The 13,676-nt window shown below is 36.3% G+C and overlaps 2 protein-coding genes across 3 annotated transcripts in view; one reads left to right on the top strand and one right to left on the bottom strand.

Annotated features, from left to right (window-relative positions):
* Nucleotides 1–24: 24 nt before the first annotated feature.
* On the bottom strand, nt 25–4,569 carry pet100 (PET100 cytochrome c oxidase chaperone). Of its 2 annotated transcripts, none has more exons than XM_067476952.1 (4): nt 4,431–4,569; nt 2,622–2,708; nt 2,457–2,489; nt 25–428 (listed from the first exon to the last, which is right to left on the bottom strand). In XM_067476952.1, exons 1-4 carry the CDS (start codon nt 4,464–4,466, stop codon nt 339–341), a joined length of 246 nt encoding a protein of 81 aa, XP_067333053.1. In that variant the 5' UTR covers nt 4,467–4,569; the 3' UTR covers nt 25–338. The 2 variants fall into 2 exon arrangements, with proteins under 2 accessions (XP_067333053.1, XP_067333054.1); XM_067476953.1 differs by lacking the exon at nt 4,431–4,569 and adding an exon at nt 2,896–3,051.
* brd4 (bromodomain containing 4) overlaps nt 4,091–13,676 on the top strand; it is a 35,033-nt gene continuing 25,447 nt past the window's right edge. The window contains exon 1 of the mRNA XM_067476940.1: nt 4,091–4,196. The gene's annotated coding sequence lies outside the window, so the exon portion shown is untranslated. The remainder of the gene's footprint in view (nt 4,197–13,676) is intronic.

The following is a 13,676-nucleotide window of genomic DNA, read 5'->3' on the forward strand; positions in this document are numbered from 1 at the left end:
AAATATAAATACACTAAAGCCAACTGGATAAATAACATTATTTTATGACAGTGCAATTACAGTTTAACTGACAAAGCATTTAAACATAAGACTTTCAAATGCCGGAATTCATTATTTGTAAAAAGGTCACACAAAGTCTGAACATGATATAGACAATAATAATATGGGCTTTATAAGGATACTTATGCCATAAAAACCACTCAGCCAGCAAATCTTTTGAGGTAACCCTGTAATGTTAGCAATCTTGCTTCTGTCAGAAAACAATACACTGCCAGTGTTGCCAAATAACCCTCTATTAGAAGTGCTTAGAAGTCATAAATTCTTTTGGCACATAGTCCTCAGGTCTCAGATTCAGCAGAAATCTCTTTAAATATTCTCTGCTCCTTACGAAGGCGCATTCGCTCTTTGAAGTCTTCTAACTCTTTCCTCTGAAAAATAAAAACATGATCACTGTCATTAGATCATACTTTACCATAGCAATTCTGAACAGAGTTCATTACAGTAAACTTAATAGAATCAGACTTTTTAAAAAGCAACAGATAAGTTAAAGATCCATGTAGATGCAGCTAACTGTAAATATAACAATTATTCATTGTAAAATGAAGAAAGAAAAACAAAAGAACCATCTATACAAACTTTTCAAGACTCCTCCAAACTTGAATAATATGTAGTCAGTCAGTATAATGAAAAGTATCACAAGTGATATTTCTGATTGCTTTGTTCTTCACTTATAAGCTGCTTTGGATAACAAGGTCAGTCAAATTCCTAACTGCAAATCTACTTCTGAGCATTGCTTTTATCTACAACCCCAATTCCAATAAAGTTGGGAAGATGTGTAAAAAGTGTATAAAAACCAAATGCAAAACTTTGCAAATCTCATCAACCCATTGTGAATAGAATTCACAATAAATACATAAATATGTCAGATGTTGAAATTGAGAAATTCTAACATTTTATGGAAAATATTATTTAATATATTTTTTTATTTGATGGCAGCAACACATTTCAAAGCTGGAACAGGGGGATGATTACCATTGTGTAGCATCCCCTCTTCTTCTAACAACTATCTGTAAATGTCTGGGAAGTGAGGAGACCAGTTGCTGGAGTTTTAGGAGAGGAATGTGGTCCCATTCTTGTCTGATGCAGGACTCTAGCTGCTCAGCAGTCCTCGGCCTTTGTTTCTGAATTTTTCATTTTATGATGTGCCAAATATATTTTATTGGTGAAATGTCAGGAGTTCTATTCTGTTGCCATGCTGTTATAATAGATGGTTTAGCATTGTCTTGCTGAAATATGCAAGGTCTTTCCTGAAAGAGACATTGTCTGGATGGGAGCATATGTTGATCTAAAACCTCAATGTACTTTTACATTGATTGTTTGCAGATGTGTAAGCTGCCCACACCACATGAACTAATGCCCCCCATAACATCAGAGATGCAGGCTTTTGAACTGTCTGCTGATAACAAGCTGGATGGTCCCTCTCTTCTTTAGTCCGCAGGACAGGGCATGGTTTCCAAAAAGAATTCCAAATTTTGATTCATTTGACCATAGAACAGCTTTCTATTTAGCTTCAGACCATCTTAAAAAAGATTTGGGGCAAAGAACGGAGCAGCATTTCTGGATCATGTTCAAATATGGCTTCTTCTTTGCACTATCCAGTTTTAACTTACATTTGTGGATTGTATGGCAAACAGTATTCACAGACAGTGATTTCTGGAAGTGTCCAGTAAAGAATCATGCCTGTTTTTAATGAACTGGATTTTTGGATGATATATACTGTAGATGGTGGGATCTTCAGTCATTGCAGTTTTACATTGAAAAACATTTTTCTGAAATTGTTCCACAATTATCTGCTGCAGTTTGTGCCAGATTGGTTAATCTCTGCCCACCTTTACATTCATGAGGCTCTGCCTCTCTCAAATGCTTCTTTTATACCAGTCATGTTACTGACCTGTTGCGAATTAACCTAATTAGTTGACCAATGCTCCTCCATTTACTTTTAATTTGCAGCCACTACTTTCCAGCCTTTTGTTTCCCGTCTTCCAACTTATTTTTAAAATGTGAAATGTTGGCATCAAATTAAAAATAAGCTAATATTTTCTCAGTTTCAACATCTTGTTTGTTGTTTATGTTCTATTGTGAATAAAGTATGGGTTGATTAGATTTGCAAGTCATTGCATTCTGGTTTTATTTATGTTTTCACATCTTCGCAACTTTTTTTTGGAATTGTAGTTTTATTTGTTTCTTAAGAATACATAGTAAAGAGTTGTTTAGAAAAAAAAACAACTCTTCCACAAGATCTACTGCATGGTATGAGTTGCTTGCAACTACTAAATAGTCATTAATTAAAGATTAAAAGCAATTTTTTTTCCATTAGTGAAGTTACTGACACAATTCGTGTTTAATTTTCAAAGATAGTACTGACAACAATCACGAGCTTTATATATTAAACTTACATGCAGTCCCTCGTCTGGGGGGAAGATCTCCCTCTGGATACCATAAAAGGTTATACCATAATACAAAGAAAGAAACACGTATTACAGTAGGCAGCATAATGAGTGGTTCGATATAACATTATATGTTTATTATATTATGATTATATGATTGAAAAACAAACTTACCTTTCTCTTAACTATATACTCTTCAAAGTACTCTGCTTGATTTGAAATCCAGAACATGGCGACGGGAAAGGACAGATACAGCATCATCTGATCAAAACACACACAAATAAAACAGTGTATGCTATACGATGTAATACTTGTGGCAACAGTTAGCCTCATGCTATAACATTAGCTGAACAAGACAAATAACGTTAGCCCGGTCCACATGGTTTTAAACTTTAAGACCTACACACATTAACTGCCCGTGATGTCGAAAAAAATATCTAAAACTTACTCTAAACACCTCTATTTTAACACCCATTTTCACACTGATATCGTAGACTACAAAGAACGGTTATCTAAACCATTTATTAATAATCGCCAGACATCGCCAAAGACCTTCACACTACTTCCGGGTTTTGTATAAGGTCCAATCTATAGTCATGACGCATGCGCTTCTGTAGTGGGAAATTTAAATAGCTTACAGTTAAAATCGACAGGTATGATAATTTGCTCCTATATAGTTTACATATAAAACGGAATACTTTAAAATCTTAAAAACGGAAACTATTTGGATCGCTGAAGTTTAGGTTTAGCAAAGACATTCTAACAGTTGTTTTCCACCAAGGGGCGCTGCAAAACACCAGGTTTGCGCAGATGAGGTTGCCTTTACATTTAGCAGTAATTGTCCTACAACACTGAAGCTTCTGTTTTAAGTAATGAATGATCAGAGCGCCTTGCTCAGTGGGTCGTGAACGACTTCTCTACCAACCGAGTTTTAATACTAGCTTTTAAATACAAAATCTGTAAACACTGTGGTTTTAGGTAGCCTAATGATTTTTTGATGCAGGTTCAAAATTACTTGAAAATCCATTTTTGTAAATAACAGGTTTTCACGATTTTCCTTGCTCACGCTTACCCAAGGAACATTGTTCTGTCTAATCTAAAATAAATATCAAAATATGGTAACAAAAATAATTAAGACACAAAACACTGTAAATCCTAAAATTGTTATATAACTCCACAGCTTTTTGTTCGTTCAACTAGTTACAAATCCAATGTATAGTTTAATGTACACACCCACATAAAGATTTGCCGTTTCTTTTACATTTTTGATTAATCTACAAAATTTGTTCGCAATGATAAATTATTTAAATCGTTGTATTTACATGTTTTCATATTAAAAGTAGTGATGGAAACAATACATTTTTCCATATAAACCTACATTTAGGGTATATATTATCAACAATAATTCTATTCCATTAATAAATCTATTAAGCATTTTTTAATGAGATTTCTTTGATTTTTCTGGTCAAAACGAATGTCTCTGGCAATAACTATACTCGGTCACATTCATTGTGTCCAAAAAACTAGAACAACGGAGTGTTGTAGGAACAAATGATCGTATAATAGCATTATTTAAAGTTCTGAAAATAGCAATTACACTCGAAGGGACAGCTTCAAATAAGTAGCACTCTGTGACGCGTTCTTTACGTACTCAACGAAAGGTCTACGCGTGACGTCATCAACAACGAGAGGTGTTCAGGATCCTCGGAGAGAAAGATCCCGCGCGCCCTGGCAATCTGATAAACCCAGGTAAACGTCGTTGTTTTAAAACATTATCGTACACGTCACATTGTCTAAATAAACTGAATAAGTGGACAGCAAGAGACACGGTAACAGCGGTTTACAGTTTTAAGGGATATCGCTTATGCCCGGCGACCACTGAAACCGTTCACTTGTGTAGTGGCCTGCTCTGGCAGGCTAGCTAACTAGCTAAGGCTACTTGGTAGCCAGTTGTCTATCAGAAGATACAATAACCGCACCTACATTGTGTGTCTGTTTAACATATCTTGTCTGTCCCATCCCATGTCTGCTACAATAACGTTACAAATAGCCAATAAATGCTGCTACTGCCACCACGTTGAACATCTACTGCTAGTTTGGTCGAGTGTCTTGTGTTGTGGGAGACAGTGACGCCGTCACGGCGATGATGGCGCACACTCAGACTGAGGCTATTTGCAAAGAATGCAGTCATTTAAGCAGATAACACAGAATGGAAGTTTCACGTACATTTTCCAGAATTTGCTGGCATGATCTTGGAAGGAAATTACGTCTGTCGTCATTCGATTTCAATTCTGTAATGCTTGACACTGACGTCCATTACGAAACACGGGCAATAATCTATGTCCTGTGGCCTAACGTTAGGATCTTTGCTCATCGACGATGTCGCTCGCCAACAGTCATTACTTTGCAGTTTATTGTTTTATTTAGTAATGATCCCTAATCCAGACAGAAACGTCCGTGTCTGTGGCGTTCGTGTGACTTATGACTCTGGTTTTCGTACACAAAGCAGTGGCATTCAGCCGACTTGTGTGTTCAAACAGATTACTCATGCAGAGGCCCGTTACCTAGCATACTATTCTTACTGTTTGCCTTGTAAGACAAATCCTCACTTTTACACGCATGAAACGTGCTTTTTATATTTTAATTTGAGTCAATGACAATTACTCCATCATTGTAATCACAGTAACAACATCTTAAACACTACAGTACCTACAGTCATGTTTGTTTGCATAGGTTTATCTGACTAAAGTGCAAACAGTCTAAAGCAGTTTAAAGCTGTAGATATACCAATACTGGTTACTCATGAATTTCTTTTGCCATATTCCCCACACTCAAACCTGTTTGTATTAAGAATGAAATTCATTAGTCAGTTTTGTGAATAACCTGTCATTGGTTAGTCATAAAAGGTTTTATCGCTTAATAAACAATGCGTGTAAATAACGAAGATGAATTGGGTCAAATGGCATGCGCAAGATTAGCAGAATCAAACTAGGGCAGAACTTTTAATCCAAACAATTTTTCCTAGTTGAAATTGACCAACTGCTTTATAGTGCTTCACTTTTAAAAATGTGCTTATAAATACCAAATAGGAGGGAAATTAAACATGTTAACAGAACTATTCATATATATCTCAAAATTAAAAATTGTATGTAATGACTGCTTGTTTTTTGATCAGCTAGTCAGTATATTCTGGGCTGCCTAAAAATTGCAAGTTAGAAAAGTGCATATGTGTGCTGCTTATTCTGCATTGGGGGTTAGGCTGGGTTTTTAGTCTCTATCATATCCTATTCTAAATATGATACTTATGTTCCTCTTCCTTTTTTTATGAGATTCTTCTTTTGGCTCCGTTCTTTTGGTTAAGTTGCCATAGAAACAACATCCTTGGCCTAGTTGTACTACTTGTGGATGACCTATGAATGAAAAGGAGAGTGGTATCGGAACAAACGAGTGAGCAAACAAAAGTTTTAGTGTGTATGAGTGTACGTGTTTTGTGTATCACTTTTGAGTCGCAGTCAGAAGTGTCATGAGACTTTGTGGCACTATGTCACAACTCCTACAAAAACAATAATAAAACAAGTGACATTTTTGGTTCCTCCTTATCCACATTAAGTCTTTGTATTACAGTTTCATGTTGGGATGTAGCTAACATTTTTTTAATTGGTTTCTGACAACCAGTCATTGAGAGATTTTATTATTTTAATTTTTTTTAGCTAATGTCTACATTTATATCTAATGTTTTATTGTAATCAAAAGATAAGGTGACTAATTTCTTTACTTTCTCATGGCCCATGAAACCGTCAAGTGGCATTTCTATATAGTGACACTGCACATATAACATCTAACAAGCATGTAGCATGCATGTTTTGCACTTGCATTACAGGAAGGCAGGAGACTATCCACAAATTCTAAACAAAATCGCATTAGATATTTAGATATTTTTGATAAGTTACTGTGTTGCTGCCGTTCATAGAAATCATCAGGTTAAACCAGTACTGATCATTGCCTTTACCTGTTAAATTGTCAAACATCCTTTCAGATATATTTCTGCTAACTAACATTAATTTCATGGTTAAAGTTGATAACAGGCCCAAATGCAATGGATTTCTGTGTTCTTTGCAAGTTGGTGGAGAAACAGACTTTAGCACTACTGAAAATCTGGAGGTTGCGAAGAGTTTTTGTTTTATTTATAATTGTTGTATTTTCTTAAGATTGAATGTAGGGGTGTAAAGATCAATTGAAACAGATTTTTTTTTCCCAGGTCCTTGTTACTTGTGTGTGTGTGTGTGTGTGTGTGTGTGTGTGTGTGTGTGTCAGTGTTAACAGATACTTTCACATTAGCAACATTATATAAAAGGACAAAAGTCCTGTGTTTTAAAGTTCTGTGTTTTAAAATGCTGTATTTATAATGTTGGCCACCAAACCGAGGCAATGTTACAGTAATAAGTTTGCAGCTTTTCAGAGAAAACTACATCACAGAACTGTATGATAAGGTAAAGCATCGGGTTGAAACAGTAATGACCAGGATAAGCTACTGTTCACTGCTGATGAAAACTGCATGCTGTGGTTTTTACTGCTTTTCAATGTGCCTAAGTAAATATAGCCTTAAGTAAAATTACCACAAAGTGTCCAAATGTAGTATCAGCATCATGTTGTACATAAAGTAGCCGAGTAAAATTATAGTGCATTTTAGAATAGTACATATGACATTAAGGGATTATATTTATTGTTCCACTGTGTAAAAATCACTGTGGCATCTTTAAAGGTAGAGGAGATTTAAAGTACTTTATGAATGAATCACCTGTAGGTATATAATCACAACATTAAGACTCTGCATCTGACGTTACTAAAGTTGTCAAATAAATGTAGGGGAGTAAATAGTACAGTATTTGCCTTCAATGTGTAGTTGAGTGAAATGGAAAAATTATTGCTACTTCAAAATCATTAGTCAAGTTGATCAAATGTTTTTAGTTGCAACACTGACAATTGCAAACATTTTATTAAATGTGTAGTTGAAAAGAAGCTAAATTAAAATGTATATCAGCTGTTTACAGCTAGGTTGCTGTATCTGAGCTAATAAGTCATCCACAGACCACAGGGTCAGTGGTTTGATCCCCGGTCTTGGCTATATGTCGGAATGTCTCTCAGCAAGACACTGAACCCCCAACAGCCCTTTTCCAGGGTTGCATCAGGACGGGCATCTTGCGTAAAATCTGTGCCAAATCTACCTGCGGACAATGACCTGCTGTGATGATCCTGAACACGGGATAAGCCAAAACCTTTTTTTTTTTTAATCAGCTGTTTCGAATCAAATTGAATTTCTCTGTCCTTCTTCAAAATTTTTAATTTACGATTTAAACTTTTAAAATACTAGTAAAGATGGAAACTGTGTGTGTGTCTGAGAATTAAATTGGATACTCATTTTAATGCACCATTATGTATTGATTATTTTTGATAGCTCTCTCTTATCTGTTCTTACTCTGCAACATCCCACCCCTTTGCCTGCACAACTCCCCTTACTCACAAATTCGCCTGCAAGACGGAGGAACATACATTTTCGGCACCAGAGAGAGAGAGATAGATGGATATATGTGTGTGTGTGTGTATGTGTGTGTGTGTATATATATATATATGTGGGCTTAAATAGCTCCATTTGGAAAGAACTGATCATTTTAGGGTGATGCTGTTCAGATAGTGTAGGGACGCACATCAAGTAAAAGTATTTGCCTCTCACGACACTTCTGTGAACTGGCTTTAGTTGTATGTTCATTTCACAGTTCACCGAAAAAATATGCACGTTTAAAGGCAACACTTTTGTAGTGTGTCCATGCACAGTACTTACTATATAGTTCATTTCAGGGCCCCAAGCACCGCTGTGATTACTATTCTAAAGTTATTCTGAAATAAAGTAGTTTAATACTAATAGATAATATTAATTAAATATTAATTAATAATTTGTTTCCTCACCACAAAAGTACTGTTGGACAGCGTTGTCTTTTTGGTTCTAAAATATTACATATAGTATCATTAACTAACCTCACTTGATATTGCATGTCCTGCAAGGAGGAAATTGCACATGTGCTCATTACAGTCATGATACTGAAACATATCATGAGGCTGTAATTTCTCCTGGATTTTTATATATTTTTTTTAGATTCTGACAGTTCCTGTGGTGGTCTTTCTCTTTTTGGTCTGTCGCTGCTGGCGGGAGACACAACACCCAAAAAAGAATTAGAGAAGCATCATCTTTTGTAACTATACAGCAATATATTTTTTTTATTTTAACATCAAACTGATTTTTACTCTGAACTCTGAGAGATGAAAACAATGTATGTAACCACGATAAGCGTATACAACAAAGCTGCAGACAGCTGTTTTCTTAGCGTGCAAATATATTAATATTATATGAATATAGCTTTCAATATAACATATTGAATCATAAACATATAAATATCTTTGAGGAATCAACATTAAATTACTCACATTTGACTAAAATAGGCTTTAATTCTACATTTAAGCTACATTTATTTATTGTGACTTTGACTTACACAATATACACTCAGCAGCTGAATTTATGTTTACGATGTTATAATTTCCTCCAAGGGCCTGGTGGATCAGAGGTAGAGCATTGGTAGAGCACTGTGACGTAACAATTTCATGTGTAAAAATCATTGCTATGCTGATTTTAGCCCCTGTCAGACATGCCCTGGAATTCTGGCATTATCCTGACTTTTTTAGGAGGGGGCGTATATGTGAACGAAATTGTCTGAGTGAAACGATGCTGACGTTACCCGGACTATATCATTTGATCCCTCTAGTGCAATGTCCGTATTATGTGCGTGACCTTGTGTGACGAATCATCTGGAGAATCGAAAGCAAGCCTGTGGGTGTGTTGATGATGTTTCTATCTCTCAACTGATGCTGTAGTCAAGTGATGGAAGCTTTTTTAATAGTTGCATGGCTCCGATGTGCTGTACACAAAACACTATTTCCCTAAATTTTATATCACGTTATACCTCCTGTGCACGGGTTTGGAGGAAGATTTGTTTGACGTTGATGATGACGTGTAAAATATATTGTAGTAGTGAAGACAAGGCATGAAAGTGCCTATTAAAATAAAGATTTTCCCCTTTAATGCATGAATGTAAAACACGGAAGTCCAAGGAAATTTCCTGTTCCCTCTTTTCTCCATTCCCTCTATGCTGCTCCAGAGCTTTTATGAGTAATGGAAGTGCCCTCAGACTTGGTCTTAGTCTTATCTCTGTGTGCACCACTGCAACTTGTCTGACCCAACCCCCAGTCCAACTGCAACCCTCACCTTTGATTCCTCCTTCCTCTCACTGTCATCCTTTGCTCCCTCCTTCCTTGTCTGAATACGATCCCCCCCCATTTCCCTTTAAGTGACATGCCACCACTGAATTGCTGTAGGTAGGAGCTTTTCCACTCGGGCAGCTGCTTTATTGTCTCTGGGAATGGTGCATATGGCACGTGCACAGAGAAGTGGGTCTATGGGGGACATGGTCCGTGTCTGGTTGCAGCACAGAACAGTTGCATTTTGTTTTATTTAGGAAAAACGGACATTGTGCAGTGCACTCACCAGTCACCTGGCTAGTGTACATTGCATGCGGTGGGTCTTTCTCACCGCATCTAATTGCATTTTGATGTGTGGTTGTGTGCCTGTTTGCATGCGCATGACGCTGAAAGGTGAGAGGTCACTAGTGAGCTTGTATGTTAGTGTATATTAGCTACATAGACATGCGTTGTGTGGTTGATGTGATAAACCATGATGGAGATTGCACTTAAACACTCAAACTCACTATTTTATGGTTTTAAATAACATCATGAGATGTAAGTCGACTCTGCATCAGTCATCTCTCGCCCATGTTCTGTGTTGCTGAGTCATTAACAGGAAGGTAAAATAATCTGCCACTCATTTGTCTGTAGTTTGTCATTTGTCTGTAGTTTACACATTGAGGATGATCTTGGCGTATCCGCTATTGCTAGAGATGCCATATACAGAGGTGAGGTTTTTTCTAGACTTTTTTTTTTATGTTAAAGTAACTAAAGACACATCAAAGGAAATTGGAAAGGCCGACCTGACAACCGGATGCTTTAAAATTGGCAAGACCTCAAACCTTGAAAATTCCTGAAGAAATTCCTGTGTGTTCCTCTGCTAATACAAATATGGTTGTGACATTTTCATGAATGGAATCGAGCATTTCATAAATGGGATCGACTTCCACTAACAAGAACAAAAAGAAAATAAAAAGACATAGTACAGAATTGGGGTGAGATACTGGATGGAAAGTTACTCACTACCCAGACTGTGGAGTTTACAGTGTGGCTGTAGCTCAGTTGGTAAGGCAGTTGTTTGATTTCCTGTTCCTCCTGGCAATGTATCGAAGTGTCTTTGAGCAAGCCACTGAACCCCAAGTTGCTACTGGTGGGTCAGGTGAGCACCTTGCGTGGCAGCCACTGCCGTGTGTGTGTGTGTGTGTGTGTGTGTGTGTGTGTGTGTGTGTGTGTGTGTGTGTGTGTGTGTGTGTGTGTGTGTGTGTGTGTGTGTGTGTGTGTGTGTGTGTGTGTGTGTGTGTGTGTGTGTGTGTGTGTGTGTGTGTGTGTGTAAATGAGAAACAACACAAGTGCTTTGGTTAAATGTGCTATATAAGTGGCCATTTATAATTTACAAATATGGAGGTAAAATAACTTTGTAAATCAAACCAAGATTTACGTAATTATTTATGTACGTTAGTTACTGTAGATTCCCTCAGTTGTCACCAATGACAGTTGTAATTATTAAACATGTTTAAAATAATCTTGAGAAATATGAGAATGACTTGATAAGTGAATTATAAAACTGTAGGTCATTACAATATTTTTTCTTTCTGCAATATACACAGATCAGCATAACATTATGACCACCTGTGCAATTAAATGCATTCCAATACAGTGGTGCTGCCATAAGTTCTACTTTCACAAGGTTATACTTTTTTCAGTTTGTAGATTGAAATTGTCAGAAAGGTGATAATTCTACCTTTTGTTTATTATTGGGGTGGAGTGGGAGTGGAGTCATACTAGAGCACATAAGAATTGGTGGTTCTAATGTTTTGGCCACCCCATTCATTTTAAATATGGTGTTCGTAATGTTAAGCGTTATCAGTGTATATTGCAATATGAAACATGGGGAATTTTCAATTAATGACTTGAATAGCTAAATTGGGAAGTAAGTATCTGACAGTTTTGTTTTCAGCATGGTACTTTAAAGGCCAATTTATACTTCTCCATTAATTATAATTAAGGCCCCAACATGCACACCTCCCAAATCTTAACCGCATTGTATGGAGATGTGCAGTCAAATTGACTGGATAATGTCAGCAAGCGGAATCGAAACGAGAATAGACCAAAGAACTGAAAAGTAGAACAAGAAACGTAACTGTTCATGCCTGTCTAGATGTTCACACTGATTTTATAAAATATTTATATATGATGTTAAATATATTCTGTTGTTGTCCTGCTGCTTTATTCAGTCTTTGATGTATTTATTTTGTTTTCATTGTGTTTTGAGATGTGTAGTCAATCCATGACTTGTTTGTTTCCAAAAAGGAAACGGAAAAGGAAAAAAATAAATAAAACTAACAATAAGAAAAGGCTTTGTTTGGCATACTATATTTCACATGGGACACAAACTCTATTTGGTTAATGAAAACTGAAACAGTTTCACAATTTACTATTTGGTGAAATGATGACTCCTGTTACCTCTCAAAATATTCATAGGTTTATTCAATAACAACAAAGCACAGGACATTGTAGTTCACTATGTCTATCAAATACTTCACATTGTCATCTGAGCAATGAGTGCAGAGAACGAAGGAACTTCGCATACTTTCTCTTGTCATTGTAATTTTGTGCTATGTAGCGGAAAAATTTAATGAGATCCATTTTATCGTTTAAGTCCTGGTTCACCTTTACAGACGTTGAGTCTTATGAATTGTGGAACACGCGCATTTAATTTCTGTTTCTGGGGCTTCATTTTCAGTTATAATTGAGATTTGTAAAGGCAATTTTGCCTTCCTGTGAATACGTATGTCTGCTGTTTATGTATAAAAGAAAGACGTGTTAACATAACCGATCGTAGATCCATGTCGATGTTTACGTGTGTTGATGGAGAAGTATAATTTGACCTTTAAAGCAGTAGGATGAGAGAAGGATAGGGGCTGCCTGGTGAATAAAGGGACACGCATTTGGCAAAAAAGTGGCCCGTCATGTTCACCATGTGTGTTAAGACACTCCTGTTCACTGTTTTTTGTTGTGAATGGATACATTCAATTTACCAAAAAAACATGCACATTCTATGAGGAGCACGTTTTTAGTGCATCCATGCACAACAATGGCTATGCGACTGATTTAAGTGCACAAAACAGTTAAGTTGTTTTCGGTCAATGTTATAATTGTTTTTTTAAATAAATTAATATCCTAATGTCATTCATTTGCCTTACTTGATATCACATATGCTCCGATTTGCATATTGGGCGTCTGCACATGACAGTGACCATGCTGAAACTTTATTATGCAGTCCTGATCAGATCCAATACTGGTATTGGCATCGAGACATCGCTAGTTCAAAATTTAAAAAGTTCCTTTGCAAAGTAGAATCAAGTAGAAAACGGCTCTGTTCTTTGCTAGGTGTTTTGTTAAATCTGTGTACTGGCTTGATATTTAGTGTGTTTACATACACGTAGGTAACCTGCTTACTTGGTAAAATAGGAGAAACCCAATCTCCCACCCGAATTATATATAATCAAGTTTTTGGTTTAAAAAATGGGAAATAAAATTAGCAGGGCTAAAAGAGATAAGAGGATGCAAGGCTGAACTGGCATTCATGCTATTAGATCAGTAAGTAATAACCTAAATAAATTACTGCCTTGGGTTTTGCTGATGTGCTTGCTTAATGTATGTGTTGTATGGGATGATTGTGCTACTTTTGACTGGTGCACAGGAGGAATATTGTCTGAGCATGCATATTTATTTCAAGACATACATTTATTATAACACTACAAAGTTTGAAGTTTCGAGTCATAAATGTATAAAATAATGTAATTTTAGGCTGCCATTTCAGTCAATGTCAATCTCTGGCTTTAATGAAAATCTTTGACATGTTCTTTACTGGTTTAGTAACAACCTCAGCTTGTAAACAGATGTACATGTACCACCGTTCCTGAGGAAGGTTCAGAT

Source organism: Channa argus, chromosome 15 (genome assembly GCF_033026475.1).
Source record: "Channa argus isolate prfri chromosome 15, Channa argus male v1.0, whole genome shotgun sequence".
Classification (NCBI taxonomy): domain Eukaryota; kingdom Metazoa; phylum Chordata; class Actinopteri; order Anabantiformes; family Channidae; genus Channa; species Channa argus.

Bases quoted from the DNA above. Each gene is read 5' to 3' on its own strand.
- pet100 (XM_067476952.1), bottom strand. From the start codon at position 4,466: ATGGGACAGACAAGATATGTTAAACAGACACACAAT. The intron at 2,709-4,430 runs GTAGGTGCGGTT...TGTTTTGATCAG, and splicing joins ATGTTAAACAGACACACAAT to ATGATGCTGTATCTGTCCTT. The intron at 429-2,456 runs GTAAGTTTAATA...TTTATTTTTCAG, and splicing joins CCCCAGACGAGGGACTGCAT to AGGAAAGAGTTAGAAGACTT.